This window comes from Symphodus melops (genome assembly GCF_947650265.1).
Source record: "Symphodus melops genome assembly, chromosome: 7".
Classification (NCBI taxonomy): Eukaryota; Metazoa; Chordata; class Actinopteri; order Labriformes; family Labridae; genus Symphodus; species Symphodus melops.
The window spans coordinates 27,044,224-27,057,174 of NC_136697.1; the positions used below are offsets into that span (position 1 = coordinate 27,044,224).

Below are 12,951 nucleotides of genomic sequence, written 5' to 3' on the forward strand. Positions count from 1 at the left end.
AAAAAAAAAGAGAGAGAGAGAGAAGGAATGAAGGAATGTGTGTCACCTTTTTTCCTCCTCCTCTCAGCTCAGATGCAGATCCCTCCTAAGACCTGCAGCAGCGTGTGCATTCACAGTCAGCTGCTGCAATCACTTCCTCTCTCTCTCTCTCTCTCTCTCTCTCTCTCGCTCCCTCTCTCTCTCTCTCTCTCTCTCTCTCTCTTTTCCCTCCTTCTCTCTCTTTTATTCTTCCCTTCTCCTTACATGGCTGAGCTCTGCAAAGCGTTCCAGACGGCATGAGAAGCAGCGCTCGCAGGCAGCTGAAATATGACACTGTGATACTCTCCAGGCTGAGAGTGAGTCTGCAGCAATGTGACATATCAATCTGGAAAAAAGGGAAAAAAGCAGGAGGAGGAGGAGGAGGAGGAGGAGGAGGAGGAGGGCTAATGAGAAAATCAATAACAAGTCTGCAGTTCAGTATGTGAGGAGAAGAAGCCGACACTTGTTTTGTTGGAGTTCTTGGAGAGAAGCTGGATGATTAGAAGCAGAGATGAGCCGCTGCATGCTGCAGGGTGTCCGCTAACAGCTGCACGCTGTCAGAGCAGCGTGTGTGTGTGTGTGCACGCCGCTCAGCGGGAGTTTCCAAACTGATCATGCAAAAAAAAAAAGTGCAGCTCCTGACTGACGAGCCCTTAAAGAAAACACGAGTACAAAGCGTTCCTGTGACAGTCCTCCACTGGGGGGGCTTGGACGTCTCTCTGGAAGCTTCTTTAAGGCGCCGTGATGGAATGATCAATAAAAGCTGCTCACATCACCAATCAAGCATCAAATCTGCAAAATAATCAGAGTAAAAAGCTTCTTTGTTTTCTCTTTTTATTTGAATATGTTTGAGTTTGGGCTGTTATTAAAAAAGAAGAAGAAGAAAAAACACACTTGCATCAAACTAAGACGGCCGAAAGGTTCAAGTTTGTTTTATTCTTGAAGGACTCTGACTGAGTTTTTTTAAAGGTTTAAAAAGTGCAACAACAAAAAAAAAGAGGATTAAAGATGTTCATTTGGACTCCTGAGAAGTGTGAAGATGAATCAGCAATGACTGAACAACAACCCATCACAAACAACAACAACAACAACCCTGAGAAGTTTTGTGGTTTTGTTGAGTGCAGACTTTAGACTTCATGTCATCTCTGCTTCACATTGCAAAACCAGAAATGAAAAAAAAAAGACTTAATAATGAGTCTCTAATGATGACACACGTCATGAGCAAAAAGCTGCAGAGAACATTCAGATCAGCAGCTGTAATATTGTTTCTGTTGTCTCAGTGTGAACCGTCTTAAATAAGATGAATTATCTTCACAGACATTCAAGAAGAAACATCTCCCTGCATGCAAATCACAGCTTCACAAACCAGAGCAGTCAATGTGGCAGCATGTGTGTGTGTGTGTGTGTGTGTGTGTGTGTGTGTGTGTGTGTGTGTGTGTGTGTGTGTGTGTTGGACATGGACACACACTTGAACTTGTGTTGGATGGAGCTCCGAGCACTCTCCCATCAGCAGCTCAAACCCCGAGCAGCAGGGACTCAAACCCCCCCACAGACAGCCGGGTACGGCGGCCGAGCTCCAAGCACTCACCCTCGGATAACTCCAGCTCCAGCTCGGCCAGTTTGGCCCGAACCTCCGCAGGAAGCGGCACCGGGTCCCGGTCCGCCATTCGGCCGCTTCCAACCGACTTAAATCTCTGTTTCCCGACCTGCTCTTCTCTCTCTCCAGGCTTCTCCTCAAACCCCAGAAAATATCCAAAGTCAGTCAGACTGTATCCGTGTGTGTCGCACTCTGTGCGGCAGCGACGCTCTGAGCTCCCCGCTGACCTGCGTCAAGCTCTCCAAAGTGAAACAATTCTGCATCCGGTGTTTCGTTAAGAAAATAAAAGCACCCGCACAGCGACGGAAGCAGAAATATCACATGTAGCTGTGTCTGATTTTTAATTGTATGAAGATGATATCTTCTTTTTGCTAATCTTTTGTTTCTTCTCTTCCTCTCCTTTCTTTTCATCCTTCATCTCCTTCTTCTTGAACTCTTTCTTCTCCTTCTCCTCTTTATTTGTAATATTTTTCTCCTTTTTCTTCTCACCCTCCTCCTTCCACTTCTCCTGATCTCTACTCTCCTCTTTATTTTCCTTCTCCTCTTACTTATTTCTTTGCTCCCCTTCGCCTCCTTTTTTTCATTTTAACCTTCTTCTTCATCATCATCTTCATCATCTCTTTTGTCTCCCCTTTTTTCCTCTTCTTCCCCCTCATGCTTTTTGTTCTTCTCATCCTCACGTTTTCCTTCTCTAATCTAATGGCTCTTTTTAAATTAACCAAACTGCTTCATGCTTTTATTTTGAAGGAAAAGTCAGCCGTCGTCCTCAGTGACGCTTGTTATTAAATGTGTTTGACTTCATGCGGCTCGCAGGTGGAATTCAAAGTACGTGATGACAACATCTTAGACTTAACACAAAGAGGGATGAAAAAAATGTAAATCCACTTTATAGATTTATTATTCTGTTTAGAAAAAAATTAAAAACTACAGATATTTTATTCTTGTCATAAATCTGACCACCAGAGGGCGCCAAATGTCTCGCTAGTGTTCTTTCAATTCTATTTATTTAAGTGTTTTGTTTCATTTAAATTTACAAAAGCCTTTAAGTGAGGCGTAGTTGTTTTACTGAAGACCACACCAACCCAAATAAAGACATACCTGAGACCAGAGGGCTCAGAGACCAAGACCGAGACCGAGACCAAGACCAAGACCAAGACCAAGACCAAAACCGAGACCAAGACCAAGACCGAGACCAAGACCGATGCAGGGCGAGAGAAACTTGTTCATGTGTTTATTTCAAAAATCTTACTACTGCTCTATAAAGCATCAAATGGTCTAAATAGTGTCAGAAGCAGCTTTTAGTTATTACACCCCCTCACCTGTGGAACAAACTCCCTGAACACCTGAGGACAGCAGCTACACTCATCTCCTTTAAATCAGGCTGTAAAAAACTTTATTATTCACTCAGGCTTTACATGAGAAATATATTTACTGCTTTACACCAACACATTCTTAGTTTAATAGTTGTTACTTCATCGAGTACTTTTATACAATCTTTCTTTAAGCTCTGTGTATATGTATCTGTAAAGCACTGTGAATTGTCTTGTGTCTGAACAGTGTTGTATAAATAAACTTGCCTTGCATTGTTCCTAACACAAGTCCCAACAGACTGAGTTACCTAAACTTTCAGCGTGCCAGTGAAGGAAATCTTAGGATTTTGCTTTTGTATTTCATGTCAGGCATATTTTTCTTTTCAGTGAATCCTTTTTTTTTTTTAAAGCAGCATTAAACAGTATTTTTCTCATGTTTTATTTTAAAACTGTGACGATGTTGTTCAGCAGCAGCAGCAGCAGCAGGACTGGATTAAAAGGAGAGGACCGATGTGAGCGTGCTGCCATCTTGTGGATCTTCACTCCTATCAGGACCAGTCGAGGCTGAAATGACACGAACGTAACTAACAGCTTTATTTTCTTTATCAGCTTTATTGTTCCATAAGAGGCTCTCATCAATAAATGATTCTTATGTTTCAAACATCCAAACAGTGAATCTACTATTTGATGTGTTTGAAAGTTATCTGATAACGATTGATTGAATTTGTTTTTTTTGGGGGTTTTTTAGTCGGAAAAGATTCAAACAAGAGTTCATCTTCCACAATCTGAGATGAGAAGTGTTTTTAAAAGAGAAATGTTCTCTGTTGTAAACAAGTCTCTCTCTCTCTCTCTCTCTCTCTCTCTCTCTCTCTCTCTCTCTCTCTCTCTCTCTCTCTCTCTCTCTGTCTCTCTCACACACACACACACACACACACACCGCTCCTCTTCCTGGAACCAATCAGAGCTTGTTCACCCCTCCCTCTTCTTCCTGCTCTCACACACAGCCAGCCCCACTCTGACTCTGTTTTTCCTGGTTCCCTCCCCTTCATATCTACAAGTTGAGGATGGGTGTAACCAACAAGAGCTGCACAGTCACTGAACAAACACATGCTGTGTAGATCAGAGGTCAAACCAGTTTGATTTCTCAGGAAGTGAAACTCAGACAGTCGTTGTTACCGAGAGGAGAAATGGCACAGAAAGGAGTTCAGCTGGGAAAGGAAATGCTTTCTTGTTCCATCTGTCTGGATCTACTGAAGGATCCGGTGACTATTCCCTGTGGACACAGTTACTGTATGAAGTGTATTAAAAACCACTGGGATACACAGGATGAGAAGAGAGTCTACAGCTGCCCTCAGTGCAGACAGGACTTCACACCGAGGCCTGTCCTGGTGAAAAACACCATGTTAGCAGATTTAGTGGAGGAGCTGAAGAAGACTGGACTCCAAGCTGCTCCTGTTGATCTCTGCTATGCTGGACCTGAAGATGTGGCCTGTGATGTCTGCACCGGGAGGAAACTGAAAGCCTGTAAGTCCTGTCTGCAGTGTCTGGCCTCTTACTGTGAGAATCACCTCCAGCCTCATTTTAAAGTACCTTCATTTAAGAAACACAAGCTGATGGAGCCCTCCAAGAAGCTGCAGGAGAACGTCTGCTCTCGTCATGATGAGGTGATGAAGATGTTCTGTCGCACTGATCAGCAGTCTATCTGTTATCTCTGCTCTGTGGACCAACACAAAGGTCACGACACAGTCTCAGCTGCAGCAGAAAGGAGCGAGAAGCAGAGAGAGCTCGAGGTGAGTCGACAAAACATCCAGCAGAGAATCCAGGACGGAGAGAAAGATGTGAAGCTGCTCCATCAGGAGGTGGAGGCTATCAATGGCTCTGCTGATAAAACAGTGGGGAACAGTGAGAAGATGTTCACTGAGCTGATCCGTCTCATGGAGAAAAGACGCTCTGATGTGAAGCAGCAGGTCAGATCCCAGCAGCAAACTGAAGTGAGTCGAGTCAGAGAGCGTCAGGAGAAGCTGGAGCAGGAGATCACTGAGCTGAAGAGGAAAGACGCTGAACTGGAGAAGCTCTCACACACACAAGATCACAACCAGTTTCTACAGGACTACCCCTCAGTGTCAGCACTCAGTGAATCTACACACTCATCCAGCATCAAGATCCGTCCTCTGAGGTACTTTGAGGACGTGACAGCAGCTGTGTCAGAAGTCAGAGATAAACTACAGGACGTCCTGACAGACAAATGGACAAACATCTCACAGACACTGACTAAAGTGGATGTTTTACTGTCACAACCAGAACCAGAACCAGAACCAGAACCAGAGCCCAAAACCAGAGCTGAGTTCTTAAGATATTCATGTGACATCACACTGGATCCAAACACAGCACACACACAGCTGTTATTATCTGATGGGAACAGAAAAGTAACAGTGATGAGAGAAGAACAGTCTTATTCTAGTCACCCAGACAGATTCACTTATTGGTGTCAGGTCCTGAGTAAAGAGAGTCTGACTGGACGTTGTTACTGGGAGGTGGAGAGGAGAGGAAGAGGAGTTTCTGTAGCAGTCACATACAAGAATATCAGGAGAGCAGGGAGAGCAGATGAATGTAAGTTTGGATGTAATGACAAATCTTGGGCGTTAGATTGTAAAAACAACAGTTATAACTTTTATCACAACAATGTCAGGACTCCTCTCTCAGGTCCTCGGTCCTCCAGAGTAGGAGTGTACCTGGATCACAGAGCAGGTATTCTGTCCTTCTACAGCATCTCTGAAACCATGACTCTCCTCCACAGAGTCCAGACCACATTCACTCAGCCTCTACATGCTGGACTCAGGTTTTATTATGTTGGATCCTCTGCTGAGTTGTGTAAACTGAAATAGACAGAAGTCATTAAGGAGACAGATGTTTAACTTGCTGTGTTTCAAATCTTCAACTTGATTTTTATTCTTGCTCATTGCTGAGATATGATGGTCGTCACCTGTCAATCAAACTTTATGGGCGGTACTTTGACCTCTTCTCGTCTGTTCTGTAAATGTTTGAGTGTCTTTAAGTGACGCTCCTTCCTGTGTCTGTTTAGCCGTGGACTCTTTCACTGCTCACCATGACTTTTGTTCACCTGAACTGACATTTCTCTGTGTGAAAACATCAACTTCTCTCTGCTCTCCATGTTTGATTATTTGTATTCATACATTTATATGCTGTTGTTTCTGTTCTGATTCAGAGTCTGAAGAGAGAGAGAGAGAGCAGCAAACTTTTCTTTAATGCTGATTTTCTCTTCTCACCTCTTTGAACATTTGTAGAAAATCTATAAAATCCCACTTAAAGAAACGAGTTAGTCAGAATAAATGTTGTTCATATTCAAAGTGATGTAAAAATGTCCTCTGAGGTGTTTTAAAAATGTAATCCTCCTGATTAAATCAATAAGGAGATAAATCCTGGTTTTCTGTGAGCAGAGATTCTGATCAAACAAAGTGATTGTGTGGATGAAGTGAATGTGTTCATGAAATGATTGAAGGAGAGACATTGAACACACTTTACTGATTTGATGTGTCGGAGCCATAATGTGTGTTTTTACCTCTGTTGATTATTTGTTATATTTTGCTCCTTATATGGGTTTGATATAGTTTCCAGTAATTAGCAGTGGGCGTGGCTTACTTTAATTTTACCTGTGTGTTTGGGGTGACGGGAGATCAGTGTGTTGAAAATGATAGAAAAGATGCAATTTGCTGAATTTGTTTTTCAATTTCTGTATTTTGATCATTTAATCCATTAAACCTATTAGATAATCATAACTGCTTTTGTTTGCTCATACGTAATCCCATGTTCTTCTTTCCCTTTTTTGTTTTAATTAATGATGTAACCCTGACAATGTTTTGGTAAACCGTATGCAGCGATGAACCACACACACACACTTATGATAGCGTGTGGTTTTGAGATGTACCGGTTTGAACTTACGACAGGTGAAGAGGTTCATGAAGGATTCTTGTGGTTCAGGCACTTGGTTTTAAACTTTTAAAATCTTATTTTTAACTTCTCATTTTGTCCTTGTATAATTTCTTACTTTACTGATTTGTATTGGAGTTTTAAAAGACTTTGTCAGATTTTTCACCTTTTTTTAAAAAACAAAATTTCAATAAATTTAATAAAATCTTCCAAAACCCTCCTTTTGTGATTGGGTTTCTTCACGGCGCCCCGTGAGCCTCGGAGGTAAGCATTGACCCACCACACTACGGCACACTAACAAGAAACAGATTTTCACACCTCATACCACCGAGCATCGACAGTAGAGGGGCAGCTGTGAAGGGGTTGTAGTGGTACCTAGTTATCCTATGGGACGGATATTAGATAATTTTATAGTGAGCTCTAATCATATAGGAAACAAGTAGACTAGTTAACTACAGCAGGTGACTGCTTCTGTTAGCCTCAATAGGATCGTGCCCCTTTATTTTTATATTTACCCATTACAACAGTAAAACAGGTAATTTGCTGAAAGTAGTTGAATGTGAGTAAAATATCTGCATACTTTTTTCCTAGCTGGGACAAACTCAAACTGTCAAAAGATTTAAATTTGATTTGAATTATAAATTAACGCTGTGTTGTTGTGTTTAAACTTCCCTTCATCATATTGAGGGGCCTGAACCAAAATGACAAGTAAATGAAAATGTTTGAGTGTCTCAAGACTAAAGAATAAGAATAATGTTTGAATGTGTGTTGAATTTTCTTGATAACATTTTTTTTTACATGTTTTTGTTATACATTTGACCCTTTATTGGATGGATGGATGCTTTATTGATCCCGAGGGAAATTCAAGGCATCCAGTAGCAGTATACAAGACATTAATTACAATAAACATCTGTCCGCCCTCCCTTTTGTATATAATAAACCCAAAACAAGATTTAGTGCAGACCTTCTAGAAGAATGTGTCATGGTTTGGTTTTGTGTCTGGTTCTTCTAGTTTCATTCTGTCCTTAGTGTACTTGTTTCCTAGTGTTGATTTATTTCCCTTGTGTTCTGTGCATCTATGTTCCTAGTGTGTTTTCCTGTATTCTTGTGTCCTCCTATGTTGCCTGTTAGTTTATTTCCTGTCTTGTGTTTTAAGTATAGTCTTTAGTGTTTCCTGTTTTATTTTGTAGATCTGGTTTTGGTGGTGTCGGTGTCAAGTTGTACTTTGTACTTGTCTTCAGTGTTCTGGTCTTGTGTCCTTTTGTTCCTTGTGTTTCCCGCCTTCCTGATTACCCTGATGTTCCTCACCTGTCTCGTTAGTCTCACCTGCGTCTGATTACCCCTTGTCTATTTAGTCTCTGTGTTTGCCTCAGTTTCTTGTCGGTTCATTGTATTTGTCATGGTCTTGTGGTTTGTCGTGGTCCTGGTATGTGTTGCTTCTCCCTGCTCCCTGTGTTTTCTCCGTCGTGGATTTTTGGATTTTGTTATTTAAGTAAGTCTTGCCTTTTTGTTAAATAAATCTTTAGTTATTTTCTGCATTTGGGTCCTCCTCTCCTGTTTCCTGCCTGCTAACCGTGACAGAATGTGTTGTTCATGCATAAACAGTGGTGTTTGAGGAGGGGGTAGTGCCAGAGGTGTGAGAACAGACATTCAACATTCAATGCAAACATTTGGGATGCAAATTAAAATGCAGATTAAGATGATGGTCCTTGAAGTGTCCAGGAGCAGAAAACAAAGAGATGGCAGATCAGCATTAAGTGTCCAAAATAATAAAGTGAAACCAGACATGATTTGGGTGACCATGTACTTTACTACTTCATTTTCCTCCACACACACTTTAGAGTCAAAAACTGTCTGTTCTACACAACAACGAGGACACTAAATGTTTATTAAGTAATAATTTCAATTTTAACTAAAATTAGGTTTCGCCATACAGGGTTGAATAAAACTTTATGTTAGTCAAAACTGAAACAGATAAATGTGTTTCACGTAAAGTCACAGAAAACGTTGAACACATGTTTCATTGCACAAAATCCAGAGAAGAGAGGATAAGGCTAAATGAAAAGATAAGTGAGGCAGGGAGGGAATGAAGCATTGAGGGATTACTTGGAACAACAGGAGAGGGAATCAAGAAAACACAGAAAGCTGTGATAGAATACTTGAAAAGATATTGAATTAGGATTTATTTATTTTTTGTGTTTGTTTGATTATACATTTCTTTATTTAAAACGTTAAATAGTGATATATAAACTAAAGCTACATACTACGGAACAGTAGGTGGCGGTATGCACCTCTAAGTTTTATTTATAACCCGCCATTAAACCAAAAGAAGAAGACTCAACTTCCTGTCCGAACAACGGCGGGTAAACGGCCTCTTCGATGTGTAAACATCCCGATATAAATCTTCAAACTTATCTTTAAGAACATTTAAACCCTCAAAACTGCGAGTTGGTCAGGTAAGAACCCGTTTCCTTTCTCCTAAAGACATTATTTTTTATTATCAAGTACATTTACAAATACATGAAATTTGTCTTGGTGTATTGGTACAAAAACAGTTGACTTGGGAAATAAAGCCAAACTAGCAAGAACTTAAATAACATGGAAGAAGCAATGACCAATATATGAAATAGAAGTTAAAAAGCTGTTAGCTTATTGGCGTTAGCTGCTTTCAGTATGTTATTTTGGTGTTTGACTTAGAGAGAGAGAGAGAGAGAGTTACGTTTTGTGAACAGTAAGTTTGATAGTAAGCAAGCCTTTGCTCAGTGCCAGAGAACAACCCGGATCTCTGCTATATGTCTATATTCTTCTTTTTCATACGTTCCCTGGGTCAGAAACTTGTATAAAATATGTAAAGCTATCTTGGTGTATTTTTATTTATTTTAATTATTTTATCTGGTGGAGATTAGAGCTCCAGAACGATGTCTGAAAACATTTTTTTTAACCACAGTTTACTACCCCTCCTTCCCACTTCCTTCCTACTCACACACACCAAATTTCATGTTTGAGTTCACACTGACCGTATAGTTATTTTTTTCCTCTTTTTCATATCTACAGGTGGAGGACGCATGAAACCAATAAGAGCTGACATTCACATTCAATGTGTAGATCAGAAGTCAAATTAGTTGCAGATCTGAGAAAGTGAAGGACTATTGCTGAAGGATCTAGTGAAGGTTCTCTGTGGACACAGCTACTGCATGAAGTGTATTCAAATCTACTGGGATACAGAGGAAAACGTCTGCATACCCTCAGTGTATGTAGAGTTTCACATCAAGGCCTGCCCTTGGGAAAAACTCTGTTTTAGCAGATCTGCTGGAGGAGCTGAAGTAGACTAAAATGCAAACTGCTCCTGCTGATCACTGCCATGCTGGACTTCACGATGTGGCTTGTGATGTCTGCACCGTGAGAAAACGTAAAGCCCGAAAGTCCTGTCTACAATGTCTGGCTTCTTACTGTGAGAATCACCTTCAGTCTCATTTTGAAGCACCTCCATTAAAAAAACACAAGCTGGTGGAGCCCTCCAAGAAGCTCCAGGAGAACGTCTGCTCTCGTCATGATGAGGTGATGAAGATGTTCTGTCGCACTGATCAGCAGTCTATCTGTTATCTCTGCTCTGTGGACGAACACAAAGGCCATGACATAGTCTCAGCTGCAGCAGAAAGGAGCGAGAAGCAGAGAGAGCTCGAGGTGAGTCGACAAAACATCCAGCAGAGAATCCAGGACGGAGAGAAAGATGTGAAGCTGCTCCAACAGGAGGTGGATTCTATCAATGGCTCTGCTGATAAAACAGTGGGGAACAGTGAGAAGATGTTCACTGAGCTGATCTGTCTCATGGAGAAAAGACTCTCTGATGTGAAGCAGCAGGTCAGATCCCAGCAGCAAACTGAAGTGAGTCGAGTCATAGAGCGTCAGAAGAAGTTGGAGCAGGAGATCACTGAGCTGAAGAGGAAAGACGCTGAACTGAAGAAGCTCTTAAATGCAGAGGATCACATTTGGTTTCTAAACGACTACCCCTCAGTGTCAGCACTCAGTGAATCTACACACTCATCCAGCATCAAGATCCGTCCTCTGAGGTACTTTGAGGACGTGACAGCAGCTGTGTCAGAAGTCAGAGATAAACTACAGGACGTCCTGACAGACAAATGGACAAACATCTCACAGACACTGACTGAAGTGGATGTTTTACTGTCACAACCTGAACCAGAACCAGAACCAGAGCCCAAGACCAGAGCTGAGTTCTTAGAATATTCATGTGACATCACACTGGATCCAAAAATCACACAAGTAATGACTGAAGTGGATGTTTTACCGTCAGAACCAGAACCAGAACCCATGACCAGAGCTGAGTTCTTAAAATATTCATGTGACATCACACTGGATCCAAACACAGCACACACGTATCTGTTATTATCTGATGAGAACAGAAAAGTAACAGTAATGAGTAAACAGTCTTATTCTAGTCACCCAGACAGATTCACTTTTTGGTATCAGGTCCTGAGTAAAGAGAGTCTGACTGGACGTTGTTACTGGGAGGTGGAGAGGACAGGAAGAGTTTATGTAGCAGTCACATACAAGAATATCAGCAGAGAAGGGGGCTCAGATGAATGTTTGTTTGGACGTAATGACAAATCTTGGGAGTTAGTTTGTTACAACAACAGTTATAACTTTTGGTCCAACAAAGTCGAGATTCCTGTCTCAGGTCCTCAGTCCTCCAGAGTAGGAGTGTACCTGGATCACAGAGCAGGTATTCTGTCCTTCTACAGCATCTCTGAAACCATGACTCTCCTCCACAGATTCCAGACCACATTCACTCAGCCTCTACATGCTGGACTCAGGTTTTATGGTTTTGTTGGAGCCTCTGCTGAGTTGTGTAAACTGAAATAGACAGAAATCATGAAGGAGACAGATGTTTCACTTGCTGTGTTTCAAATCTTCAACTTCATTCATATTCAAAGTGATGTAAAAATGTCCTCTGAGGTGTTTTAATAATGTAATCCTCCTGATTAAATCAATAAGGAGATAAATCCTGGTTTTCTGTGAGCAGAGATTCTGATCAAACAAAGTGATTGTGTGGATGAAGTGAATGTGTTCATGAAATGATTGAAGGAGAGACATTGAACACACTTTACTGATTTGATGTGTCGGAGCCATAATGTGTGTTTTTACCTCTGTTGATTATTTGTTAGATTTTGCTCCTTATATGGGTTTGATATAGTTTCCAGTAATTAGCAGTGGGCGTGGCTTACTTTAATTTTACCTGTGTGTTTGGGGTGACGGGGGATGAGTGTGTTGAAAATGATAGAAAAGATGATGCAATTTGCTGAATTTGTTTTGCAATTTCTGTATTTTGATCATTTAATCCATTAAACCTATTAGATAATCACAACTGCTTTTGTTTGCTCATACGTAATCCCATGTTCTTTCCCTTTTTTTTGTTTTAATTGATGATGTAACCCTGACAATGTTTTGGTAAACTGTATGCAGCGATGAACCACACACACTTATGATAGCGTGTGGTTTTGAGATGTACCGGTTTGAACTTACGACAGGTAAAGAGGTTCATGAAGGATTCTTGTGGTGACTTCTGGGTGAGCGGTGTTTAGATGTGTGACCTTTAAATGGTCTCTAGGTGTGAATGTGACCTAAGTGCAGAGGTGGATCCACCTGCAACATTGAACACACTTACACAAAGTACACATTAACGTGCACATGTACACACGCACACAATCAACCTCACTCAAACTGGTGGTTTATCGAAGGTTCGAGACAAAGAGATCGATTGGCTATAAAAAGGCTTTGAAAATGTTGATCGAGTCTTTTTGGGTCCGGCCAACTGACTCCACGTCGCTCTGAACAAAAAATTCCCCTTTTGGGGATTTAGTCTCCGACGACCGAAACTTTTGTAAAAATGTAGAGTTCAGGCAGTTGGTTTTAAACTTTTAAAATCTTATTTTTAACTTCTATTTTGTCCTTGTATAATTTCTTACTTTACTGATTTGTATTGGAGTTTTAAAAGACTTTGTCAGATTTTTCACCTTTTTTTAAAAAACAGAATTTCAATAAATTTAATAAAATCTTCCA

At 41.0% G+C, this 12,951-nt stretch overlaps 2 protein-coding genes across 2 annotated transcripts in view; one reads left to right on the forward strand and one right to left on the reverse strand.

The window, feature by feature from the left end:
* The window catches only part of LOC306826280 (disco-interacting protein 2 homolog C-like), a 53,684-nt gene extending 51,546 nt beyond the window's left edge, over positions 1-2,138 (reverse strand). Inside the window, exons 1-2 of the mRNA XM_079347481.1 lie at positions 1,539-2,138; positions 244-341 (exon numbers count right to left, since the gene is read on the reverse strand). Of these exons, the coding sequence (XP_079203607.1) occupies positions 244-341; positions 1,539-1,685 (245 nt within the window). The 5' untranslated portion in view covers positions 1,686-2,138. The remainder of the gene's footprint in view (positions 1-243; positions 342-1,538) is intronic.
* A 1,974-nt stretch (positions 2,139-4,112) lies between these two features.
* Positions 4,113-12,500, forward strand: LOC306826281 (E3 ubiquitin/ISG15 ligase TRIM25-like; the record flags this gene model as incomplete). Its single annotated transcript, XM_079347482.1, has 2 exons — positions 4,113-5,801; positions 10,201-12,500. 2 exons carry the CDS (start codon positions 4,113-4,115, stop codon positions 11,752-11,754), a joined length of 3,243 nt encoding a protein of 1,080 aa, XP_079203608.1. The 3' UTR covers positions 11,755-12,500.
* Positions 12,501-12,951: the final 451 nt, after the last annotated feature.